The sequence below is a fragment of the Lagopus leucura genome, unplaced genomic scaffold, assembly GCF_019238085.1.
Source record: "Lagopus leucura isolate 7727_CA_CO unplaced genomic scaffold, USGS_WTPT01 Super-Scaffold_100004, whole genome shotgun sequence".
Classification (NCBI taxonomy): Eukaryota; Metazoa; Chordata; class Aves; order Galliformes; family Phasianidae; genus Lagopus; species Lagopus leucura.
Genome location: NW_024962264.1, coordinates 3,356,181 through 3,380,161, shown reverse-complemented (window position 1 = coordinate 3,380,161; position 23,981 = coordinate 3,356,181). Strand labels below are relative to the sequence as shown.

The 23,981-nt window shown below is 40.6% G+C and overlaps 1 protein-coding gene across 2 annotated transcripts in view; it reads left to right on the top strand.

The window, feature by feature from the left end:
- The window catches only part of MARCHF1 (membrane associated ring-CH-type finger 1), a 208,633-nt gene extending 184,652 nt beyond the window's left edge, over window positions 1-23,981 (top strand). For both annotated transcript variants that reach the window (XM_042870385.1, XM_042870386.1), the window contains exons 6-8: window positions 27-207; window positions 15,514-15,661; window positions 20,074-23,981. In XM_042870385.1, coding sequence (XP_042726319.1) covers window positions 27-207; window positions 15,514-15,661; window positions 20,074-20,375 — 631 coding nt within the window. In that variant the 3' untranslated portion in view covers window positions 20,376-23,981. The remainder of the gene's footprint in view (window positions 1-26; window positions 208-15,513; window positions 15,662-20,073) is intronic.

Sequence of the window (23,981 nt, the reverse complement as noted above, 5' to 3'; positions counted from 1 at the left end):
CTTGCTCTTGCTGTCTTCCTTGTCAGGATCTGTCACTGTGAGGGAGACGATGAAAGTCCCCTCATCACGCCGTGCCGCTGCACGGGGACCTTGCGCTTTGTGCACCAGGCCTGCCTGCACCAGTGGATTAAGAGCTCAGACACGCGCTGCTGTGAACTCTGCAAGTACGACTTCATAATGGAGACCAAGCTCAAACCTCTTCGGAAGGTATGCTGCTTTTGTATTAATTACACTGTAGTGCCAGCTGGCTGGAATGGCTGCACAAAGTACCAGCACATTTAAAGAAATGTCCAAAATGTCTTTATATTCCCTATTATTAAATCCATCCCGGAGATTTTGTTGTTGTTGTCGTTGTTGGCTTATAAGTTAATTATTTTACAAAGTGAATAAAGACTCTCTTTCCACATACATGCAATATAAATGTGCAAATAATTGTTTTTTGCATTTAGAATATTTATCTTCTGCATTTTGCTATAGTTTGATCTGCCTATTTTTAAGCCAGAAAGAAATCTTGCTTATCACGTTTTACTCCTGAATTACACAGCTCTCTTCAGCCATTAGTTCTTACATTGAGTGCATAACTTCTGCTTGAGAATCATGCTTATACTAACGTGGAGATGGCAGTTATGAAATAACACAGTCAATTTAGCTGCATCTGTTCTAACTCTTACACTTGTGGGCAAATTAATCACTTGTTTAGTTAATGGCCCCTAAACTACAGGGCAGTCTTGCATCTTGAAAGTCAAATCTGTGTTATCTGTACACATCTACTTTCCAGGATAAATCAACTTAATGGTACCAGGGTTGTCAGTGTGGGGAAAGTGAAGGGTTTGATAAGCATACGTGGCTTTTGTTCTCTTTGGAGTGAATTTCTCCTGTAGGTTTTCTATAAAAACGCGTTCATCCATTTTGGATTTTGCCACATCCAATTTGAAGCCTGAGTCAATCTAGTACATGGCAGCTTTTGACTTAAATTTCAGTGAAAACCATATAGATGCTATCTGCTTATAGCTAGTATATGCATATGTGGTGGTGGTTTGAAGGCAGAAGACATTTTGTCATGTCAGCCTTGCATTGGTAGTACTCAAGAGAAAGTAAAGTTAATAAAATCCCTGCTCATTTTTCATCCAGAGATATTGTCCATTAAGTCCCCGATGATAACTGTTGCAGAGAGTGCTGGAGTTGATTTGACAAGCACAGCCTGTGATAGGAAGGAATGCAGATCTTGCCAGATAGACTGGCAGTTGAAACAGATGTAAATCAAAAGATGATGGCTTAAAACTTAATTACATTGATTCAATTTTTAGTAATAGCAGACAAATTTTAGATAATGTGACGGGGAGGAGATAATGGTATGAAATCCCCTGTCTGCAGCATACCTTTTTTGCAGCCAGCAGTGTTTTAAGCGTTATGTTAGATAATTAGTGTCCTGAAAATCAGGAAGATGTATAGCATCCTACATGAAAAGGAGAGAGAAATGTGCATAACTGTTGATATCACAAGTGCCGCTGATATCAGAAGTAGTCACTTCTAACTGTGTGTGCTATCACTGCCACTCACCCCCATTTTTGTTTTATATTTTTTGCATGTGGCTGAATTAGTGCAGGACTGGCTGATTTAAAATGTCAGCGCCATTCCTACAAGTCTGTATTTTCTTAATTGAATGATTAGCACATTATTAATCTCTTCAGCCACATCTCATTGCTTCTCAGGTATGGTTTTGATTTCCACAGTAGCAAAATTGAGGCTCCTCTTTCAGAGGGAATATTTTTGTTTTGGCTCAAGACAGTGCTGTAGTTTATCTCACCTGACAGTCAAAGGATGTCAAAATACCTCCTTCAAATGCATTGCTAAAAAATATTTTTCAGCATGATGTGGAACCAACATCTAATTGCAGAGCCTGCCTTATAACTGGAATTTGGAAACTTTTTTCACTGTTGGAAGTTAGAATTGATGATGTTATTTACATTTATCGCTTTCCAAGCATGACAGTTTTCATGTGTTGAACTAAATGTATGATCCTTAGTAAGTGTATGCACTATCATCACCATCTTTCACAGATTTATGAAATGCTATCCAGGTTATGAGAGGCTGTTTGATAAAGGATGCGTTTTGACAGCTATAGCAAAAACAGGGTAAGGGGGAAAAGAATTTTTGTAAGGAGATTTACCATGAAAGCACAGCTGCCTGGTAGCTTTCCAACAGAACATCTTTTTTAAAAATCATTAAAGCTCTGTTTTGTTAAAAGCTTCATGCTTTGCAAAAAAAGAAGACAATCCTGGTGAAACAACATGAAGTTTCTTGCTTGTTCATCGTGCAAGCTCTTTTGGAGCCTAGGAGTCCAGAATGTCGTCTGTGGGGCGTTCCCAATACTGCCTGAAGACTGCCAGAGACCACAGAGCTGTGGGACAGGCAGCTCATAAAGCTGAAGCTCTCCACAGACTTTATTGGAGGACCTGAAAGTCACTGAGGTGACTCTAGGACTTCCAGACTTTCCTGAGACGTAGGTTTTGCTAAGGCCTGGCTTTGTACTTTGTGACATTCTGAAAAGACATTTCATTTCAGTGTTTCTCTGACAAATGACCACAGTTCCAAAAGGAGACTTCTTATTCAGTTCCCTAAGTAACTCATTTTATTTGGGGGAAAAAAAAAAAAAAAAAGAAGTTTGCCCTAAATTGAAACTTTCTGGCCAGCTCCAGAAGAAGCTTTTTCCATGGCCAACAGACCTGGGTTTGAGGTGGCATTTTACTAAGGGTCATGTTTCCCAACCAATTTTGATTTTTAATTCGTACCTTACTTATAGTGTGAGACTGTGGAGTTAGGTTCTTGACTGCACATTGCTTCATTCTGATGATCTTCATCACAGAATCACAGAATGGCCGGGGTTGGAAGGGACCTCAAGGACAATGAATCTCCAACCCCCTGCCACACGCAGGGCCACCAGCTTCCACATTTCATAGCAGCCCAGGGCCCCATCCAACCTGGCCTTGAACACCTCCAGGGATGGACGGGGCATCACAGCCTCTCTGGGCAGCTGTTCCAGCACCTCACCACTCTCTCTGTGGAACTTCCCCCTGACATCCAGTCTAGCCTTCCCTCCTCGAGCTTCATCATAATGCCTCTGCAGTGCTCCGAATACTTAAAGGAAAACTCACAGGCCACAGAACTAAATTCCAGATACCTACACGTTTTGGTAGCATCACAAAAGCAGGACTTAACTATAACACAAAACTGTTTCAACTCAACCGGTGAATTACCATCTTTATGGCTGTTAGCACCCAAAGGCGACAATGAGCAGTGTATTAGGTTAATATAATTCAATATATCTCCATTAAAATCAAAACCCCTGTCCCTATATGGACTAGTAATCTAATTACAGAGTCCCCGAAAGTATCAGATGCCAAATACAGCTTAGGTTCATCATTTTACTGAATTTTTGCATCGATGTAATCTTTTTAAGTAATGATCAACAGGCAGTACACGTGTCTCGTGTATTTTGGGAGGTCTAATTACTTGTCTAAATATAAATTTAGGGATTAAATATTAAGCATTGCTTACCGTGTCTGTTCTTATTTCTCCTGGTCTCGGTTGTGACTGTCTGTGGCTGTATAAATAATATGGTTGCTGTACTTTTTACAATTTGCAGTGCATAGCACAGAAATTCTTGTCTATAATAACCTTATTTATCAAGCAGGGAATTACAAAGTGACAATAAGCTTGTGTCAGTTTCTTATTGAGCTTCCTCAGGTAATAGCTTCATCCTGAGCAAATCACTTTTTCATTAAAAAGGATGAGATCCTGATAAAGTAGCACCTGCCTTTTGTATCACTTGAATTTGGTATCAAAAGCAGAGTAGAAACAGGAACTGTTTCAAAATATTTGAGTATGAAATGGATTAAAGCACTTAGAATCCAGAAATACCTTCATATGGAGATTTCTCCACCGTGTCTGTCATTCTTCGGAGTATTTTTTGTATTTAAATTTGGCAGTCTGCTTAAGACTTCTGGTATCTGATCTTTTCCTTTGATGGCTTATCCCAACAGATTATTCTGGGGTGTCAGATATGTCTGTTTTCTCTCTTGATTTTGTTTTCCCTTTGAAATGCTTTACAAATAGTGCCTTTCTTATGTGTAGCATCAGTAATATGCCATTGCTGCCTTGTAGTACCTGCTGATCATTAAGAAAGAACAAGTCATTGTTTTTGCTTAGGGAAGCACTACACACCAGTTAATGTACATTGTATTTCTGATTTGGAAGAGGATTGGAGGTGTTCTTTTAGAATTAAATGTAAGTTTCTGTTAAATTAAACAGAAGAAAAAACAGTGTAAGTCTACTGATAATGCAAGAAACTTATTTTGAACATATATGTTCCAGGCTGGATGTGGCTGTGGGCAGCCTGATCCAGTGGTTGGTGACCCTGCCCATGGCATGAGGTTGAAACTAGATGATCTTTGAGGTCCTTTTCAGTCCAAGCCATTATATGATTCTGTGTATCTTCTAAGTATTTACTCCCCTTGCATTCTGTATTCTTATTTTATTGTGTATTGATGAATAGCAGTTCTAAATCTGATAAAAGATGCATTTCTGTGGGTCTTGCCCCCTGAACTCTGTGGAACTTCTTGTGTCCCCACCCGCTGTCATTGAAGAGAAGGAAGGAATGCTCTTTCTCCCCTTGGTACCATTTATTTTAAAAATCAGCAGCTTGTCATACAAGTGATCAAGATTCCATTCCAGCTCTGACTGCCATGCAGAATTCAAGAGCTTAAGTCTCAGTTGCAGATATTTGCTTCACTGCTGCCCAGAGCAGTGGTGTTTAAGTCCTGGAGAGAAGTCTTGCGACAGACTGACTGAAATTTCACACTGCATATGGAAAACCCCAGGTCAGTCATATCAGTCCCTGGATTAGTGGTGATCCAGTTAAATCACCTTGATTAAGGAAGATGTCAGCGGAGGGGTATGGCAGTGATTTACCTGCTGGATCAAAAGCAAATGCTATGTTTTAACAGAAGAGATCAGAGATATTCTGGCTGCCCCAAGGCCATCGGATCAGGAGGAGCTGTGTAACCAATGAGGGTTTGAGCCAACAGGCAATGCGTGGTGCAGGGTAATGCTCAAATTTAAAAATCAGTAAATCTGAAGGCTCCTCAATAAAAGGTTGATTACCTATGGAAGCAGCAGAAGAAAGTCAGAATTGTGCTTTGAGTGCTGAGGTGGACAAAAGGAAAGTCCCAAAGTCCTGTTTCTCACCCAGACATTATGTGCAGGGGCACATCTGCTTCTGTTCCCTCTGTCTGAGTTAAGAGAGTACAGGGTGCCTTTTTCACAAAACAATTGTCACCAACACTACTCTAAATCTAGTTTGTAGAGCTCTTAGCTAGTGTTAGCTGATTGAGCTCCCTTCCAGGTGCTCAGTGCAATCCCATATGAAGAGTAAATCTTAAGAAATATGTCTGCCTGCAGGGACTCATTCAGAACTGTGTGGATAAATCTTTATTTGAAGAAATCTGGTGGCATGCGTGATAAATTCAGGGAGGGCAAAATATGTTAAGGGAATTGATTTATTTTCGGCTAAAAACTTGGAGAGTTTGTGTTTACGCTTTTTAGTTAGGAATATGATGCTGACTGCTGGAAGGGAAGCAACCTGCAGGGATGTCGTTGTGAAATCAAGCCTGGGCACCATTAGAAACCTCTCCTGCCCCCAGAGCAGACCCTCAGAGCCAGACGTGACCGGCGGTCTCCTAGGAACAAATGAAACTCGGAGCAGTCATTACCGGATAGCAAGTTGTTTACTTCTTCCTGCTCTCAGCTCTGAAGCATGTACCATCTGGCTTTGTCATCACTTTTCTAATAAGGCTTATGATAAGAAGTGATAGCTAATATTGCAGGTAGGTCAGGTAGCGTTGACTCGCCGTGGGATTAGTTGGCTTTTAACTCAATTTGGTGAATGCTTTGCAATCATTAACATAACAGAAGATCCTACATTTCCTTTTGATTTCTGGTGTAGCTGCAGAGCGTCGTCAAGGCAACCTGCTTCAGTGTTTTCTTTTCTCAGAGTAAACCATCTCAAAACATTGCTAGCCTCAAATAATTTCTTGTAATATGCAGGGTCAGACACTTCACCAATATGCACAAAGGCACAGAGCTATTACTTCCTTATTGGCTATCACATTATTGTAGTGAATAACTCTGTGCTCGGGGGAAAAGTGTATTTGAAAGCTTTGAAAGTTTAAATAATTCTGTAGCATTTGTATCCCACTGTGATGCTTTGAGGATGCAAGAAATACTGTGTTCAGACAACTGTATGTGTGGTATTTGAGAGAGTAGTAGAGCGTTGCTGCTAATTTATCTGTCTGTGGGTAACATGCTGTGGTTCCTGGTGTTGTCTTGTGTCCCGTGCCCTAAGAAAAGTAAGGTATCTTACCATGCTTGCGATGGTAGAATTTGGTTAGGCTTGCATCTCTTTATTTCTTTCCCTTTCATGCAGCACAGCTTTTATTTACACAGCTGTTCCAGATCCCAAAGGCAGGAGATGCTGACTTGTGCCTCATGCTTTGAAACCATCATGGCATACCCTTGGCTTGCAAAAAGGCACTTTGTTGGGATGCCGGCCAACAAAAAAAATCTTACACCAGAGAATGAAATGAAAACTGTTTCCTTTTTTAATTAACTGCTCTTATCTAAGTTTGCTACTTCTGCTGCTCAGTAGCATTTACAAATGCAAAGAGAATTCAGGAGATTGTCCCACTCAAGTTATTACTGCTGTTACCCACTTTTGCACACAGACACGAACGTGAGCTCTGGGATGTACAAGTTCTTCTGTGCTTTCTGAAGCTGCAATAGTTTTGGTCTGAGCTCTTTTGGAGATGTAGCTTGCATCAGAAGATTTCATGTCCATTTCATGTAGAAGATTCTGCTCTATTCTGCAGTTCACATCAGTTTCTCAGTTATTTTTTAAGTAATTGGAATCCTCTTTTTCTTTCTAAATTTCATTCATTTCAGTGTTTCATTTTTGGAGCCTGCTTTTTATTGCTCATAACAGAGGAGGGTTGGATTAGGTCTGGCTCTGACAGTCCCTTAAAACTGGCTTTACATTAAGAAGGTAAATGGCACAGAGTCCTTAAACATAATGTGTAGTTAGTAATATGAAGTTTAAATAACAGGATGATCCCAGGTGTTGACTTAAACAGCCATTGCTATTCATGCTCTAATGGGAGCAGGCTACTATTCATGATCTGGTGAATGTGTCTGTTAGTCTCTCACTTAAGTAACACACCCAATTTTACAGTGCTTGTTTGCATCAAAGTGATTCTGTGTGAGAACTGATGATGTGAGTATGATCTGAACTGAGTTTTAGTTCACAAGCTGATGCTTGCTTACTGCTGGAATGCATGCTAAAAATGGATTCTCTTGAGTGTAGCAGTTGTATGCATGGTACTTGATCAAAATTCTGATCATTTGGGAAAACTGTCATTGTTTATTCCCCAAACTTTTGATTTTTGCTGTTAATTGAGTTTTATTCCTGTGGCATTTTATTAAAATTACTTGAAGTGAGAGCCTTCTCCTCCAGGAGTGTAGGTCTTTTATCATCTGTTCTAGTTTGTATGTGACAAAATTGGAATGTAGGGTGTTTGTTGGTGTTCTCTCACATTGAATAGGTTCCCTCAGCTCAGCATGCCAGAGCACTGGGCTGTAGTTTTATGTTAATTACTGTAGCTTTTCCTCAGCACGAATTTCCTGTATTTCATTTTTATTTAATTGGATGAAAAGAGTGTCTCCTGTGGAAACACTGAAGTAGAGAAAGTAACTGTAGTTATTCATTTGGAAATCAGCAGTATTCAGACCATACTTACAGATTATGGAGCATGTCAGCTCCTTTTTGTAATCTTGGGAAGCGGCACATCAGCCATGTATGTATGTAGCATATTCCAAGTTACAAAAACAAAGTACATCTAGATGTATTTAAACAGAAATATATTTAACAATGCATGGGTTTTGGTACTCAGGGGTATAGAAGGCATATTTTTGTAATGGTTCAGGCTGATTTAGTCAAATAAAGAGGTTAAGTTACATGTTACTTGCAGTGTAGGTCAGTTGCTCTCAACTTTGGGAAATGACAATGATATGACATGCTTAAAGCAACAAGGAAAAAAAAACAAGACCTCCTTGTTCAGGACCATTTGTGCTATTTAGTGGGTGGTAGGAGAGGAGAGGAAGGATTGTGCCAAGTTGGTTTGATCTGAATGAGAGAAGGGCAGAAACACCTCAAAAGACTCCTTCGTATGCAAACTCACCTCTGTGCCCTTCCCTCCCCTGCTTACTGCTGTATTTCTCTCTGTTCATCTTACAACAGGTGATGCTGAAGGGACGTGGACTGTAGAGCTTCAGTACATGGTTCTGTAGCTCAAGTCACGTGTAAGCTCTCCTGGCAAATGACTTTAGGCTTCTGTTCTGTAAGATACAAATTAGAACTCCAGTGAATTTTTACATACTGGTAAGAGTGCTTAAATTATGAGAATCGAGGACATGCTTGCAAACAAAAAAGGCCAAGCACTTGTTGTACAAGGCAGTAATGTGAATTTTCATGCTTGCACTAAGAGAAGGCAAACAAGTGAAAATAGGTGGACTATTCTGTTGTAACTTCTGGAGAAGACGTTGTGCACCGTTTACAACCACAGCTAAAGAAAAAGGGCATTGATTTAGCTTTTCAGTTGTCATCAGTTTCATTTCATCAGCTCTGATTTTGAAATGCACGTTTCAAGATATTTCTCAGCAGGCTAGACAATTAGATACCGAGGAAATTAAGCAGTGTAATGAGTGTTGAATAGAAAATGATTCAGGTAAAGACTTCTCATTAACAAACTTAAGGTCATAAATTGTAAGTGTGTGCCTAAGGGAACACAATGAAGATTCATTCTTCTGGGAATTTGGTAGTAATTGGAAAAGACTGAAGAAGGTGCAGAGGCATACGATAGCGTCTGGTGGGATGCTGACCTTCGGCACGCTGCCATCCACCTCTCTGATTTCTTTTCCTATTTCTCTTTTGCTCTGTTAGCTTTCTTCTGCTTTTTTAAGACCCAAATACTCTCAGATATGTGAAGGCAGCCCATGTGATTTGGTGTTCAGAGACAGAGACCCTAGCATGAGCTGCTGAGAGGTGGTTTGCTACGGCTGCTCTACTGGAAGAAGGACTTGGGGCTCCTTTGGCCACATCACATGGCGTTTTGAGTCCAGCACTGGACATGTCACAGCTGTTCTTCAGTCATCATAGAGCACAAACCACAAAATGCAGCACCCTCAACTGCTTTGGCTGGAAAAAGTAATCTCATTTTAAATGGCCTCGAAGCAAAATTATAATCGAAAAATTAATTAAAATGCTTTTTAGCATGGTAGTTAGGTTGATCTTTATTTTGGTCTAAGTTAGTTCAAGTTTTTTTTTGAGGCCTGGACTGTGATTGCAGTACCTATGCTATGGAATGACAGTGGAAGGAACAGAAGCAATTTTAAAATAAAAGCTTATGATAGTATCAGAGGCTGGTCATGTACACCTCTATTAAGGAAAGAAAGTTATGTTGTTTCAGCATTCAGAGGAACCCTGGATAGTAAACACTTCAGATAATACATTTACATTCTATGTGATAATGTAAATTACTTCCTTGTGGATAGGAGCTAGGAAGAATCTTGCAGTATGGAGAGTTTGTGGTATAACTATTTGCCACGGGGTTTCTTACACATTTCTCTGAAGTATCTGGTGTTGGCCACTGTCACAGACAGAATATGTATGACGAGGACATAAGATCTGGCAACTCCTATATTGCCAAAATGTGGTATTTCTTCATCTAGTTTGTGTTGGAATGATTGGGATGCAGGTACTGAAGTTCTTCTGGTTGGTAAATGACAAGTATTCTCAATGGTACTTCCAGATTGCAGAAACAGCTACTTCATTTTAGAAATGATCTTTTCAAATTGCTTAATATCCCTACTTTGCACTTTTTAAGGGTCTGCTAATTGACGACGTACATAGTCAGAGATCCCGTAAGTTTGTGAAGTGTGCTCAACTGATTATGTCACTCAAGTCCAGCCTTTTTAGCTGTTGCATTGAAAAGAAATACAGGGATGTCTTCATTATGATAAAGCTGGTCCTATGCAGGTGATAATCTCAGAGTATGCATCCAAGTGAGATTTTTCATTAAGTAGCTCATGCGTATTGCACGTGAAAGGGAATTAAGGTGTTTGTCTTTAGAGGTGCACCTGAGGTTTAAACTTTTAAAATAGTTGTTTAAAACACAACACAGGCGTTAATTTGCACTCCAGCTGGGTTTGTGTAGTGTCACGTGGGGGACAGAAATAGATCTTATGTAAACTTGAGGCACGTTTGCCAGAGGAGGATTTGTAGCAGTTAATCTAATGAGCTAACTAGGTCAAGGTAGGGCTGTGCATGGATATGGCCATACAATACACCAGATGACATTGGGTGGGGGGGGGTTAACATTTTTATTTCTGTTATTTTTGTGCTTAGTGGCAGGGTTCTTACTCTGGTTCTTTCAGGAGTTCTTTCTCTGGGATGCATCTTTTGACATAGCCGATCGCAAAAGTGTTTTCTGTGTCTCAGTGAACTCACTGAGTTCTTTCTGAACGCACTCTGGAAATGTTTGGGGAACAGAACAAGGAGGTTTCATGGCCCATTCCTTTCAGTTTCAGCCAGGAGACTTGCTACGTGCTGTTTGCATGACAGGTGCTCCACTTGGAGCAGGATGCAGCGAGGCATGCTTTTTCCTTCTTTAAGATGCAGTCCCTCGGGTACAGACTGTAACCACACGTTGTTTAAATAGCACAGTGTGCTCCAAAATGCTTTTCCTTAAATTACAACGATTAAAGTCTCATCTCTGATCGATACTTCAGATCTGCGTGAGGCTGGCTCGTTCCTCTGATGCGGGGAACCCCGTTGTCTTTCATTACTGTTATTTCTTCCTCTTCCACCCATTGCACAAATCCCATTCCTGCAAACTACCGTTGAGCTGCTTTCCTCCAGCTGTCGTTTGATAGCAGTGAGCCTGAGCCAATTAGGACTGCAACAGGCCACCAAAGAGCCCTCCCTTCCCCACAGACAATAAATAACTCTAAGCTGCAGACATGTGCCCACTGCTGACATTTCTTCCCTGCTCAGCTCACCGCTCTGTACGCTGCTCCAGACCGTGGGAGCTTTTTTAAAAACACAGCCTGGATCCTTCAGCCTATTTTGAGAAAAGAAAGGTGCTTTTCTGAGTACTCCTAACCTGTGTGCAAAATGCAGTTTCTATGACAGCCCCTAACGAAATTAGCCTATATTTTGCATGATCATTTCAAGATTGAGGTTGGTCCGAAGACTTTCTTTAGAAAATGTTGCATGACTTCGGCTGTGAGAACAGAAGGAAATCTGTATGCATTGTATCCATTGTCATTTCTTTGCTAAATAATGGCTGTAGAGAAATATGTCAGAACAGGAAGAATATTTGATATTAAGAATGCCATGCCTGCTCTAGATTTCTCTATGAAGCCTCCTCACGTGTAATTTAAAAATAAGGTTCCTGCAAATGCCTGGGAGTCAAAAGTCCAGGCACTCATTCTCTGGCTAAGCAGCTCATTAACTTCACGTTCACTTTGGCATCTTTGGTCATGAGCCTCTGCAGAAAAAAAGGACCTTTTGTTTTGAAACATGAATCTGCAAACCTGGAGTAGATTGAGAATTGCCCCAGGAAGTCTGTGCAGACAAAATTTGGTGCCCAAGGATTGTTACCCCGAGCAGGAGCTGACACGAGGACACAGAATTGTAAATCTGCAGTCTGATAGTGGGCAAAGGAATACAGGCAGCAAAGCTTGCAGAGGGCAGTTCTGTGGAACAGGAACAGCGTTGTGTGAACTGTGCAAAGCTGTTGTTCCTGCACTGGGGGCATCCTGACACTGCTTTGTGTCACACAAAGCTCCGTGTGCAGGAGAGAACTAAAACTGTGCATGTGCTTCTCTCTGTAAGTCAAAAGGCTGTACTGGTATTTCTCGGATACGAAGCAGCATCTTCAGACCCTCGGGCTGAAGAGGATATTAAAAAATATCCCAATCTGTTTGTTGCATATTGATTAACGGAGGTTTTATTAATGTCACGTGGGGTGGCAAATTGGGTCCTTCAGAACAAACATCAGGGATTTTCTCAGGCTGTGTGACAGGAAGGGGAAGTGGTTTGACAGAGCCTGATTTAGACGTTCCTTGGGTACGAGGCTGTTCACATCTTTTCTCTCTCTCCCCCAGAGGACTCGTTTTTAATTGCAAGAGTGAGTTATGAAGCCAGCAACTGCTTCCTCTAAATTTCTGATTAAGATGGTTGGTAAGGAGCAAAACACAACGTAGAAATGTACAGCAGGGCACAAGCTTGTTACAGACCTCTTGACAGTGAAGCACAGAACTCGGGCTCGATTGCATGGCGTGTTTTAGAAGCAGCTGTAAGTGCTGATCGGGCTGGGAAGAGCGGTTTGGTTTTCAGACAGCCAAAGCAATCCAGTTTGTTTCCCTTGACACTTGTTTTGCCCTGGCTTGGTAGGAACTTCTGCAGCACGTATGTTGTCTCCCACCGCCCTCCAGTGGTTCGCAGAGCACGGTGCAAGTTTCCCTGGGATACATGCTTCCGAGGAAATTGCACTGGCACTCTTATTTCAGTCATTAGCAAAAATGTGATGCAGCTTCATGTAGCTGTGGGAATTGAGGAAGCTGGGAAGTACCACAGAACTTTAATCTAATGGGAGTTAAGGAGGCATACCTACGATGTGGCAGCAGCTGCCAAATGCACCCATCCAGCTTTAGCGTATGTGGAGCCTTGGACAACAGAGCACAAGTAAAAGGACTTGATGCTTTTCCTGTCCAGTATATTGTTGTTTCAAAGCCTTTGCTATGGACTTGCAAGCAGTTTTTACTTCATCTGTTTTTGCTTTTGTCCAAACAAGTCTGTGCTAACATTAACATTTAAATGTTAGATTTAAGCCTACTGCAAAAGTCCTAAAATAGCACACTGCTCATTTAAATTGCTAGCAGATCACACATCTAGCAGAGAATGACGGCAGTCACAACGCTCACTGTTCATCCAAGCTACAGTATGTGTTTAGGACAACAAAATTACCTCATCTACCACAGGGATCACCAGGACTACTGGATGAATGTTATAATTTGACTTCCCTGTCTAAGCTCAGACCACGGTGACTCGAGTAGAAGGACAACTGGGACTACAGCTGGAGCTGAGGCAGCAGCATTGCCTTGAGTGCCACTGAGCAGCTGTAAACTGCTCCCAAGAGCTCAGATTCCCCTTGCATCCATTCCAGTGAGCAAGATCCTCCCTGTGCCCTTCTTTTTTATTGCAGTTGTTTGGGTGTGATGTTCCAGCTCTGTAACCACCCGGTGGCCTCTACTGTTCTGTTCTCAGCCACCTTATTTCTGGTGTGGTAACATGGCTATAACAGACGCACATACACTTTCTGGTGGGAGAAGGGGCCAGAGAAGAAGCAAGACTTGCTGTGCAGCCACATGTCGAGTGTTGCATTCAGTTTTGTGTCTCTCACTACAAGAGAGACATTGAGGCCCTGGAGCACATCCAGAGAAGGACAGCAAAGCTGCAGAGGGTCTGGAACACAAGTCTCATGAGGAGTGGCTGAGGGAGCTAGGATTGTTTTATCCAGAGGAGGCTCAGGTGAGGCACTATCACTGTCTACAACTCCCTGAAAAGAGGATGTAGCAAGGTGGGGGTGGTCTCTTTCCCATGTAACAGCAATCAGACAGGAGGTGATGGCCTGAAGTTGTGCCAGGGGAGTTTCAGGTTAGTTATTAAGAAACATTTCTTCTCAGTAAGATTGGTGAGGCACTGGAATGGGCTGCACGGGGAGGTGTCACTGTCACTGTTAGTGTTGAAGAAAAGGGAAGATGTGGCACTGAGTGACATGGTCTAGAGTGGTCACAGGCATGGATTGATGGTTGAACTGGATTATCTTATCGGTCTTTTCAACCTTAATGATTCTGTGATCACGGGATGTTAGCAAGAAAGGCCTGCTTTAGCCCATTTCTGCTGTATTGCTCTCCCCTTTTTGTAAATCTCAGCACAAGCTTGACAAAACTGTCTTTTTTTTTATTTAAACTATTTGGCCTGTTGTAAATTTTTCCACCTACAAAATGTTTACATTTATATTATTGAGATCAACATTCTTCTTTTTAAATTTTCAAAGTCTGCATGGAAAAGATTTGACTTTGCATTCAGATGAACTCCCAAAGGCTTTTGAGTGTATTACAGAGAACAGAAAGGCTATCATGAGCTGCTGATACGCACGGCAATAGAAATTTCAGCATAGAATTTCCCCTCCAGTAGAACAGAAGCTTAGTATAAGAGATGACTGAAAGAATCTGTTTAATTACCAGTTCATTTGTCTTTGTATTCTTCACTGAACTTCCACAAAGCATCTAAAGCTACACGAAGTGTTGAAGTAGAATCCTTTCTTCCTTAAGGACGAAGACAATTATTTCTGTGGCAAAGAAAGCGTCTTGCAAGGCTTGAGTTGAATTTTTCATTGCAACAATGGTCAAAGTCTGCAGGTCAAACACTGTGTAACCTGGACTCTGTTAAGACACGATATGACTGTAGTGATAAAGTCCTTTCTAACCACTGTATGCTACTAACACAAATTACATGAACCTGAGGTTCTGTGTTTTATTGCCTTTTTTAATGCCTCCAGTTTTTCCAGACTTATCTTTAAAAATCAGCAGCCAACTTGGTTCAGCTTAAAGATCTACTTAGCATAGGATGCCATTTCCAACAGCGGCCATAAGCAATTTGGGAAGTTTGTTACTTCCTCAAACCAAAGCTTCTTGTGCTGCTTGCCAGCTGCAGCCCAGGTGAGTGTTTGCATGGCTGGGAGATGGGTGGCACTGTTGTATCACACTTTGCACTTGCTGTGTTCCAGCTATGGGCTGCAAGATCGTTCATCAGAATCAAGGCATTTTGCTAGTAAATGTCATATTCTTCTGTCTGGTTTAGAAGGCAAGCATTTACTCCTCAGTGGAGCTGCACTTCTTAAGTTTGTATTTTATGGGAAGGCTGCTTCACCACTGCGTTCCTCTAATTGTAAGCAACTGAGACTATTTCAGAATGGTTTGAATATTACAAACTAACGTTTATGTTTTGTTCTCAGCTGTGGATCAGGTAAAGTCAAAATAAACATTCAGCTTTTGACTTGTCTGTTAGCAACATGTTGTGGCTGTACTGCAACAAAACGGCTTGAGGTGTCATTCACAAATAGCTAAAGAACAGAACTCTTCTTCCTCATTCTTCATTCCCAGGAATCTGTGAAAATGAGATCATTATGAATTTTATGGTGACAGAGCACACATCACTGTTCTGTATTTTACTGTGTTAAGTCTATAGAGGCAGCATGGCCTAATTAGTTTCTTGTCATATATTTCACAAGTCTAATTTTCTTTCTTTCTATCTTTTTTTTTTTTTAATTGTAGTGGGAAAAACTACAGATGACGACAAGTGAGAGGAGGAAAATAGTTTGTTCAGTCACATTCCATGTAATTGCAATTACCTGTGTTGTCTGGTCATTGTATGTCTTAATTGATAGAACTGCAGAGGAAATTAAACAAGGCAATGATAATGGTAAGTGTCTTTCATCTTCTATCTTGTTGATAATGCAGTGGTTGGATTTGAAATGTGGCTACGTAACCAGTCACATTCTGTTCTCAAGGAACATCTCACTGATACGTGGCTACATCAGGCACTTTAATGCAGAAGTAATGAACACATCTGTGTTAAAAGCTTGTGTTATGCCCCTGCACAGAGATCTCAGCTGAGTGTAACCATTAGAGACGGCTTAACTAGCCTACTGCTTCTTCTTAAGTTAATCTCCCTTCATGAGAAAAGCTTACACAAAAAGATGAGTCAAAATCAAACCTCTGAGTGCAAGCTCAGTTCATAAAATAAGAATATATTACCCACCTGAACCTCAGTATCCTGTAAAAACATAATAATCATCACCATTATTATTATTATCATCATCCAGCCCCCTGCAATAGGCAGGGACACCTCCCTTTAGACCAGGTTGCTCACAGCCCCATGCAGCCTGGGATTAATCTAGTTGTGTTTGCTGTGGTGGCCAAAGACACTGGAACAGTTTAACAGGAGAAGTTGTGGTGTCTCCGTCAACGGAGATACTGAAAACCCAACTGGACATGTTCAGGACAACCTTCTCTAGGTGACCCTGCTTGAGCAGGGAGGTTGGACCAGATGATCTGAAGAGGTCCCTGCCAACCCAAGTTTCTGTGATTCTGTTTCAAAAATAAAAATAAAAAACCTCAGAAATTGAAAAAAGTCTGGGAGAGAAGAGAGCGGGGAGGTAAATTATTGGAAGTGCTTTAGAAACAAATTATTCTTAATTATCAGTAATTTCCAGTAATCCTTTGGGTGCTACATACAGGACTTCAGCCTGATTGTGCCTACTGTGCACCGGGGAGTTAGTTAATGTAGAACTAATAGATTATTCAGCTGGTGTGTTTTGTAGCAGATTAACTATGCAGAAACAAAGTGCTCCTTTCATTAGCTTTAGCTTACAGGTTTTATAACAGTTTGAATTCTGAAATTCAGAACTCGGAACACTGATTTATTGCCCCGAAACATTCAGGTAAGTTGATAGAATTGAACATGTCAAGGGGAAAAAAGAAAAAAAAGAGAATTAGCTACCTGATTTAATTTCTGAGAAGCATTTACTATGAGGCCTGCAAGGTCTGACAGGAGTCACGATGCTAGCCTGTACTCTTCTTCCTCTAGTTGGAAGATTCCAATTGAAGACATTTACAAAACACAGCCCTTTGCCTGAGCAGCAGTAACTTACCCTTGTGAAGACACGTTCCCAGTTCAGCACTCCTGCCTTTCTGGGATGTCCCATGCAGTGCTACCCCTGCTAGTGACACTCAAATACTCTTCTGCCTGCCACGCTGAGATGGCAGAACTCTCCTGTTCCTCAGTCTGAAGTTTGGTCACATGGCAGTCAGTCGCGTTCTAATTCACTGTGTACAAATTCAGAGAAGTTAAAATAAAAGATATATCACGTATTTAGAAAGGAAATAGGCTGGTTGTAGAATTTACACTTAAAAGTGCATGTTTAACATAAATAGGTTACAGTTTGGACTGCACTTCCTTGTGTGTGGAGATTATATTGTGATCTACTGCTTTCTATTTCTAGTCCACACTTGATTTAAGTCTTAGTCTGTTCAATCTCAGATTCAGTCTTAAATATGAGGAGGTTGATTAAAAACTTCTCTTTTTTTTTTTGTTCTGAATTGACTTTAAGAATTAGACAGTAGAGGGACAAAGATCTGTGCTGCACTCTCTAGTTACAGGGAAAGTAAAACAGGCAGAGTTTTTTGCCTGCCTTGTTAGGTAAATATTTGATACTCCTGATGATATGCAAGAAAAATAAGTAACAAGTAGCAGATAAATACATGATTCAAAGTCTTGGTTCGTCATTTTTCTAATGCCCTGAGGACAGGACTAGGAATGGCTTTGTAGTTCTTACTAGTAGAACTCAACCATCCCATTTGTTCAAAAGGAGGGAAGTACGGGCTTTGGATGAGCTGAATTTACACAACTGATCAGCCAGTATGAATTAAAATGTGTGAGAATTGCAGTAATGAATCTTGGTAGGCTCAGAAAGTATTCACAACATGGATGGAACTCGGTGTTTGCCAGATGTTTATGGATGATTCTCCACACTAAAAAATGAACAAAGAGATGCCTGAGAGCTAGTTACAGCACACAAAAACAAGTGTTGGTGAAGAGAGCTCTCCTGCCCATGAACTTGCTTGCTGGGAGGGAAAAAAGAATTTCTACAGACCCAAATGTGTGTAATGAGCGGGGAGAGAGATGTGCAGTTTGCTTTTCTCTCCTTTCATCATCTCTGCTTCTGTGGAAATGCTGGGGAAAAGACACAACACTGGAGGAAAAGAATTTTAACTGTGTTGAGGAGGGGAAAAACTTACAGCCCCGACCAGCAGTAGTATTGCTAATATTGCATAAGTCTAAAATTCCTTGTTCAAGTGTTCATCTCAAATAATATTTAAGCTTTACTTTCCTCTTTACAAATGCAAATAAATAAAAGTATAAGCCTCTGAATTGGCAAACCTGTCACTGGTCTGTGGAATGGCAATTTTAAGTATATATCTTAAGTATTCTAGAACTAATAAGGCACCAATGCTAGGGAATCGAGTTTCAGATAAATTTGCTCTGCTTGAAGAAACTGGCTTGGGCTTAGCTGAGCTTTGTCTCTTCTAATAAAGCTCAAATCTTTGAAAATGTGGCAATCTTGGAATGCAGAGGTGTGCAATTCACTATGCCATGCTCTGGCTTAAGCAAAAGACGATGCATCCTGTGCTAGCACGTAAGAAGCAGCCAGCAAGCACATCCTTACTGCTGCAGCGTGGAACAGGCTCTACAGGAAAGCTGAGCTGTTTATTCATCTTCTGCATTTTGTGTTCAACACTGCAGCAATGGCTTGCTGGTTCCAAATGTCATAAGCCACTGACAGGTCTTAGATGCAGACCGTGCTGTTTTCATTGTTATGAGAACAGGAAGGAGATGGTGTTTTTTAAAAGCATTTATTAAAGATGTTTTTCCCAAAAGGAAAAAACTGACAGTTGGATATGCTACCTTAGCAAATAGCGCTTTGGTCATTCTATTTTTCCCAGAAACAGATTTAATTAGCAAATTCAACAAACCTCAATAGATTTTTCCATGTCAAGTTGAACTAAAGAGAGTGTGTGATTAGCGAGACACAGTGATTTACATTGGCTTTGCATGCTTCCATTTTGCTGCAAATTTCAAAAATTAATTGGCCAACGCCATCAGTTAATACACTAATTAAGTAGAGGTATTACATGAAGGCTGATCCAAAAGTATTACCTCCTGATTTATTATGCTGGCCCACAACGTCAGAGGAGGATGTTGGCGATATGGCAGTAGAGGCTGAATCCTCCCTCCAGTATTCCATAGCATTTTGTTGCTGTGTGGCAGGCTGCTCAAAGACTGACAGCTGAAGCACTGATACAGAAGTCTTAACCCTCATGTATAGTGTGCTGAGCACATCTTTAATGTGATGAGGCAGTGTGCAATGGAAGGAAAGTAGCTGTTCCTTTACATTATGCTACGGAATGTCTGACAAAAGCAGATGCAGTGATATGAATTAATGAGTGGAAGGCTGTTCTTAAGGCAACAGGAGTTCATTCTGTTAAAATCATAAGATCACATTTAGGTCAGTGCAGATCCTGTTAACATTTTTCGTATCAGATCCAAAGACAAATGCTTTTGTCTCTAGCTCTTTAGTGTCAGCATCCTTCAATTTTTTTTTTTCTGCAAGTGTCAGTGTGATTCCCGTTTATTCAGTGTAATTGATCTGATAAAGATTAAGGCAAAAATAATAACAGATAAAACCAAAACTGTAAAGTTTTACTGCACAGGAACAGAAATTCCTTTTGACAGTGGTGAATTCTGGGGGTTGTACAAACAGAATAGTAAGAAAGAAAGGTAGGCAAAAACATTGGATCAAGAAATTGAGTTCTTTCCACTGTGTTTTTTTTACTATACTCTGGCTTCAGACTAAAGCTAGAATTGGGACATTGTAAATGTTGGCTTTCCAGATACTGTAACACTGCCATGTTTCTAGGATTATATGCAAATAACAGTTGGTGAAGATGTGCATAGTATTTCTGGGGGTACAGTGGGTTCGGTTGTGGTACTTTTATTTTTGGTTAAGGAAACATATGGGGCTAAAATGGTTGGGGTTTGTTTGGTATGGCTGTATCAAGCATTAGAACCTCTCTTGTGATCATGATTTGGTCTTATTTGGCCAAATTGTAGAGATCAGAAGCGGGTGTAGGTTCTTGTCTGTCCCTGTACCTATGGAGAACAGGAGCATGTTTGTATTTGGGAGTGCTTACAACTGGCTTCTTTTAACACATGTCACTGACATTGAGTACTTGATGTGCACTAAAGGTGGTAATACATGTTTTGTTTCCGAGGTGTCCTCGAATGGCCGTTTTGGACAAAACTCGTGGTGGTGGCCATCGGATTCACAGGAGGCCTCGTCTTCATGTACGTGCAGTGTAAGGTTTATGTTCAGCTGTGGCGCAGGCTGAAAGCCTACAACAGAGTGATCTTTGTTCAGAACTGCCCAGACACGGCCAAAAAACTGGAGGAGAAGAACTCTTCGTGCACTCACAGCTCGGATGTCAAGGATGCCGTGGTGGTGCCAGTAGCACAGACAGGTACAAACTCTCAGCTGGCAGCTGAAGAAATGACATCTGAGGTCATGCCAGTTTGACAGAGACAGCACTGTTTCTTCCTTGCAGAATAAGGCATAGTGTTTTCTACACTACAAATGCTGAAAGAGAGTAGAAAGGACTGTGCATTTTTTGAGTAAAAACACAAAACACAAATCCCCATGAGGAAAATGGATCCAGCAAAGCAACTTGTTACTGTATGGAATGTGACCATTTGTGAAGTAGTTTCTCAACTAGTCAGCGAGTGTAGTGACAGTGGAAGTGTAGAAAGTGCAATAGAGAACAGGTTTAACAGACAATGCCAAACTCATGTGATGAGATTATTATTATTTTTTTTAACAAAAGAAGATTGGATGGCTGGGCTAGTAGACACAGATCTGCTATAACCATTTTGTTTACAGGAAACAAAACCAAACCTTTCACCTGTTTACTACTGAAAGTTGTATTTGCTATTTACCTTCCTAAAGATGCACTTCAAAAGTGTACCAGACAAGAGATATGCATTAGGAGAGCTGAAGAGCTGTACTGCAGTGTGCACTCCCTATGAAGTAACAGATGTTTGTGTGACTCCATTGGAGCCTGCGTGTTTGGGCAGCTGTGTCAACTGAGGATATGTGAAACATTTGAAGGGCAGCACTGTTTCTGAATATGCCTGAATTTTTGACAAGTAGGCAGTTCCAGCCAGTATGAACTCATGTCTCCATAGGCTACAGATATGTAACTGCAGCTGTCAGCAAAGCAGCAAAACAGGAAGGAGAAAAATAGTAGATCATGCATTTAGAGCGGCAGCTCAGCTGTTTATTTTATTTTGTAAGAGTGAATTTATTTTTTTTTTTTTCCTAAATAGGATATATGAAGTTTTGAGGCAAAACTATAAATTAAAAATGCATGCAAAACCATAGAAATTGCTATTGGCAGAGGTCTGAGAAAGGATTACACCGGGAAGATGGAAAGTATTTTTCATCTCAAGCTTGTAAGATTCGTGATACAGAGAGCTACACAGGAAAGGGTATAAGCAGGTGTCTTAAAGGAATGTTAGCTCTTATTCCCCTGTTCTGAAAAGTTAGTTTTTATCTTCCTGACTGCAGAAATAAACCACTGGTTTCTCTCTGTACAGGTAAACTTGAAATGTTAGATATTCAACAGTTCAGTTGTTAATTTCATGTTTTGAGCATTCTCATGTAAGAATGAAGTGCAGATAGCATTAAATGGTGCAGTAGGTAAAATGAATGTAGATGTAATATTGTGTCTAACAGGCTGAACTGCATAAAGAACACATTTTGTGATTTGCTTCTCATATCAGTGATGTTTGCCATCAGGACAGGACAGCAAGGACTGACTTGGAGTAGTTATGTGTTGGCTTAGACAAGCCTACAGTTTGAACTTACATATATTTAAAAAGTAATGTTTAAAGGTTTGAGTTCTTTTGGTATTTAGCTAAGCAAGAAAAGCAAACGGGCAAATAAAGAAGCAGAATAAAGAAAGTAAGAAAGCACAGGTTCATTCACAAGAGGAATTAGCTGTATTTGCCATGCACTAGTCTGCTACAGAAGCCTTGCAGTTTCTAATAGTAAATTTCCTCTTTACAAGTTCAAACATCTCCAGTTAAATAACAGAATCATCACATTCTCCCAAATAGGAAGGGTGCTGGGCCTAAACTGTACTGAAATTCATTGTTAGGTGTTCCTTTGTGACTGTGTTTAATGGCTTACATCTCAGGGACCACAGGAAATGGCAGTATTAGTGAGAATTTATTCTTCTCAGAGCATTGTATTCCTCTTTTAGAATCACTTGTGTAGTCTGGCTGTGACTAAGTGCCATCTGGCTAGACAGGGCACAAACTCTAACAGCTGCCACTTGAAATCAGATAAGTGAGTACCCAAATAATTTCTGTTTACAACTGCAGAGAAAACTTTACAAGGTCTGTAGGAAACCATGACAAGTACCAAGGACTGCCTCATAACTGCACATGCTTAAGGTGGTTTTCTAATAGCGCGTATCTACGTGCTAAAATGTAAATCTCATGATACCTGAAGCAAGTCAGACACTTAAAATCAGTAGATGCATCTGCACATTTGGAATTATGTCTACAATTAAACGCGATGAATCACAGCAAAGTTGGTTGACAAGAAAAAAAAGCATTGTTATGTAAGTACTGGATGATGTGCTGCTGTCATCTAACAGGCAGTGACCTCGCTATTTCAGGCAGCTTGTTCCTTAACCTGCTGAACTGTCATCACCCCATTGAAAGTACCCCATATTTTGACAGCTTACCAGAGACTCATTCATTGTTCTGTTCTTGAACAAGCATAACATTCAAATTAAAGACAAATAAATACTTGAGGCTTCTGCAAGCAGATCTCTTCCATCCAATGAGATTACTGCTCCTTTTAATTAATTTATTTTAAACATGCTGTAGAGTCAGCAACAGAACAGCTTGCAAAGCCATTTTATACTGACAGCTTCGAAACACCATTTGGCACTCAAGTATTTGTGCAAATGAGCTTACAGTTAAGTGTAAGAATGGAGGAAGGCTTTGGTTGAAATTCCTCCTCTCCCTTTGAAATATTTATTGGCCAGCAGGAATAGCAGCAGAAAAAGACACTGGCTGCTGCAGTGTGCAGCAGCAAGAGAGATTACAGCAGCTTTGATGCAGTGTTTAAACTCTGTTAAGCATTACAGTATTAGCCCATGCATTTCCTTTTCCTTCTGCTTTCAGGGATTTCATGCTGGGTTGGAATTTGTTTCTGTAGCAGGGTGAGACCTCTTTTGAGAGGGCAAGGAGCTGCCCACAGCAACATGCCTTAGATGCAGGTCTGCATGAGTCATGGTGGTGCATGAATTCAGATGCTAGCCAGCTGCTTACCAACCAGTGAGCTTTCTGTCTCGCAAAAAGGGCAGCTTTCTAAGCTGCAAAAACAGCATCCTGGTTTTTTTGTTGTTTTGCTTTTAATCAAATGAAATACCAAATACAGATCAGTATCAAGCTACCTGTGTAGCCACTGTACGTCTCAGGCAAACAAACACCCCAGCAGTGGAATTTAGCTTGGCTACAATCCTCCAAGGGCTGAACCTTGCTCCAAGCTGCCATTACTGAGAAGAGCCTAATCTGCATTCTGTTTAAGTGAAGCTGCAATGAAGGTAGGTGGAAGTAATCTGGTGTGAGAGCTCAAATTTAAACAAGATACTTTTAATCTGTGGACATGCACGTTTCTTCTCTTGGCTTAAGATACAAGCATTATGAAGTTTATTTCAACCTGGCATAGATATACCATTTTTGACTGTCACTAGCATTACGAAGATGATCAACGAGTCCAACTGTGCCATTCACACACTGCTTTATTGAAAGCAGTGCTTATTTTTATTGTGTAGGAAGAAATAGTAAGTTCCCCATCACCAAGACAAACCACTTCTAATTTCTAATAATGTGATGAGACTTTATGATGAAAGTATTTTACTGTGTATAATATTTGGAACTACAAGTTTGTGTTACTTGTTCGACTCCCTCTCTTTTGCAAAAGAAAAAAAATGTGTGTTTTTTGTGGGGGAATGTGTACTGAAAGACAGAAAGTAAGGGAAACAAAAGTAATGTATCTGCTTATTGTTGTGAAAAAAAAAATGTATTTGTATTAAACAAATGATCCAAA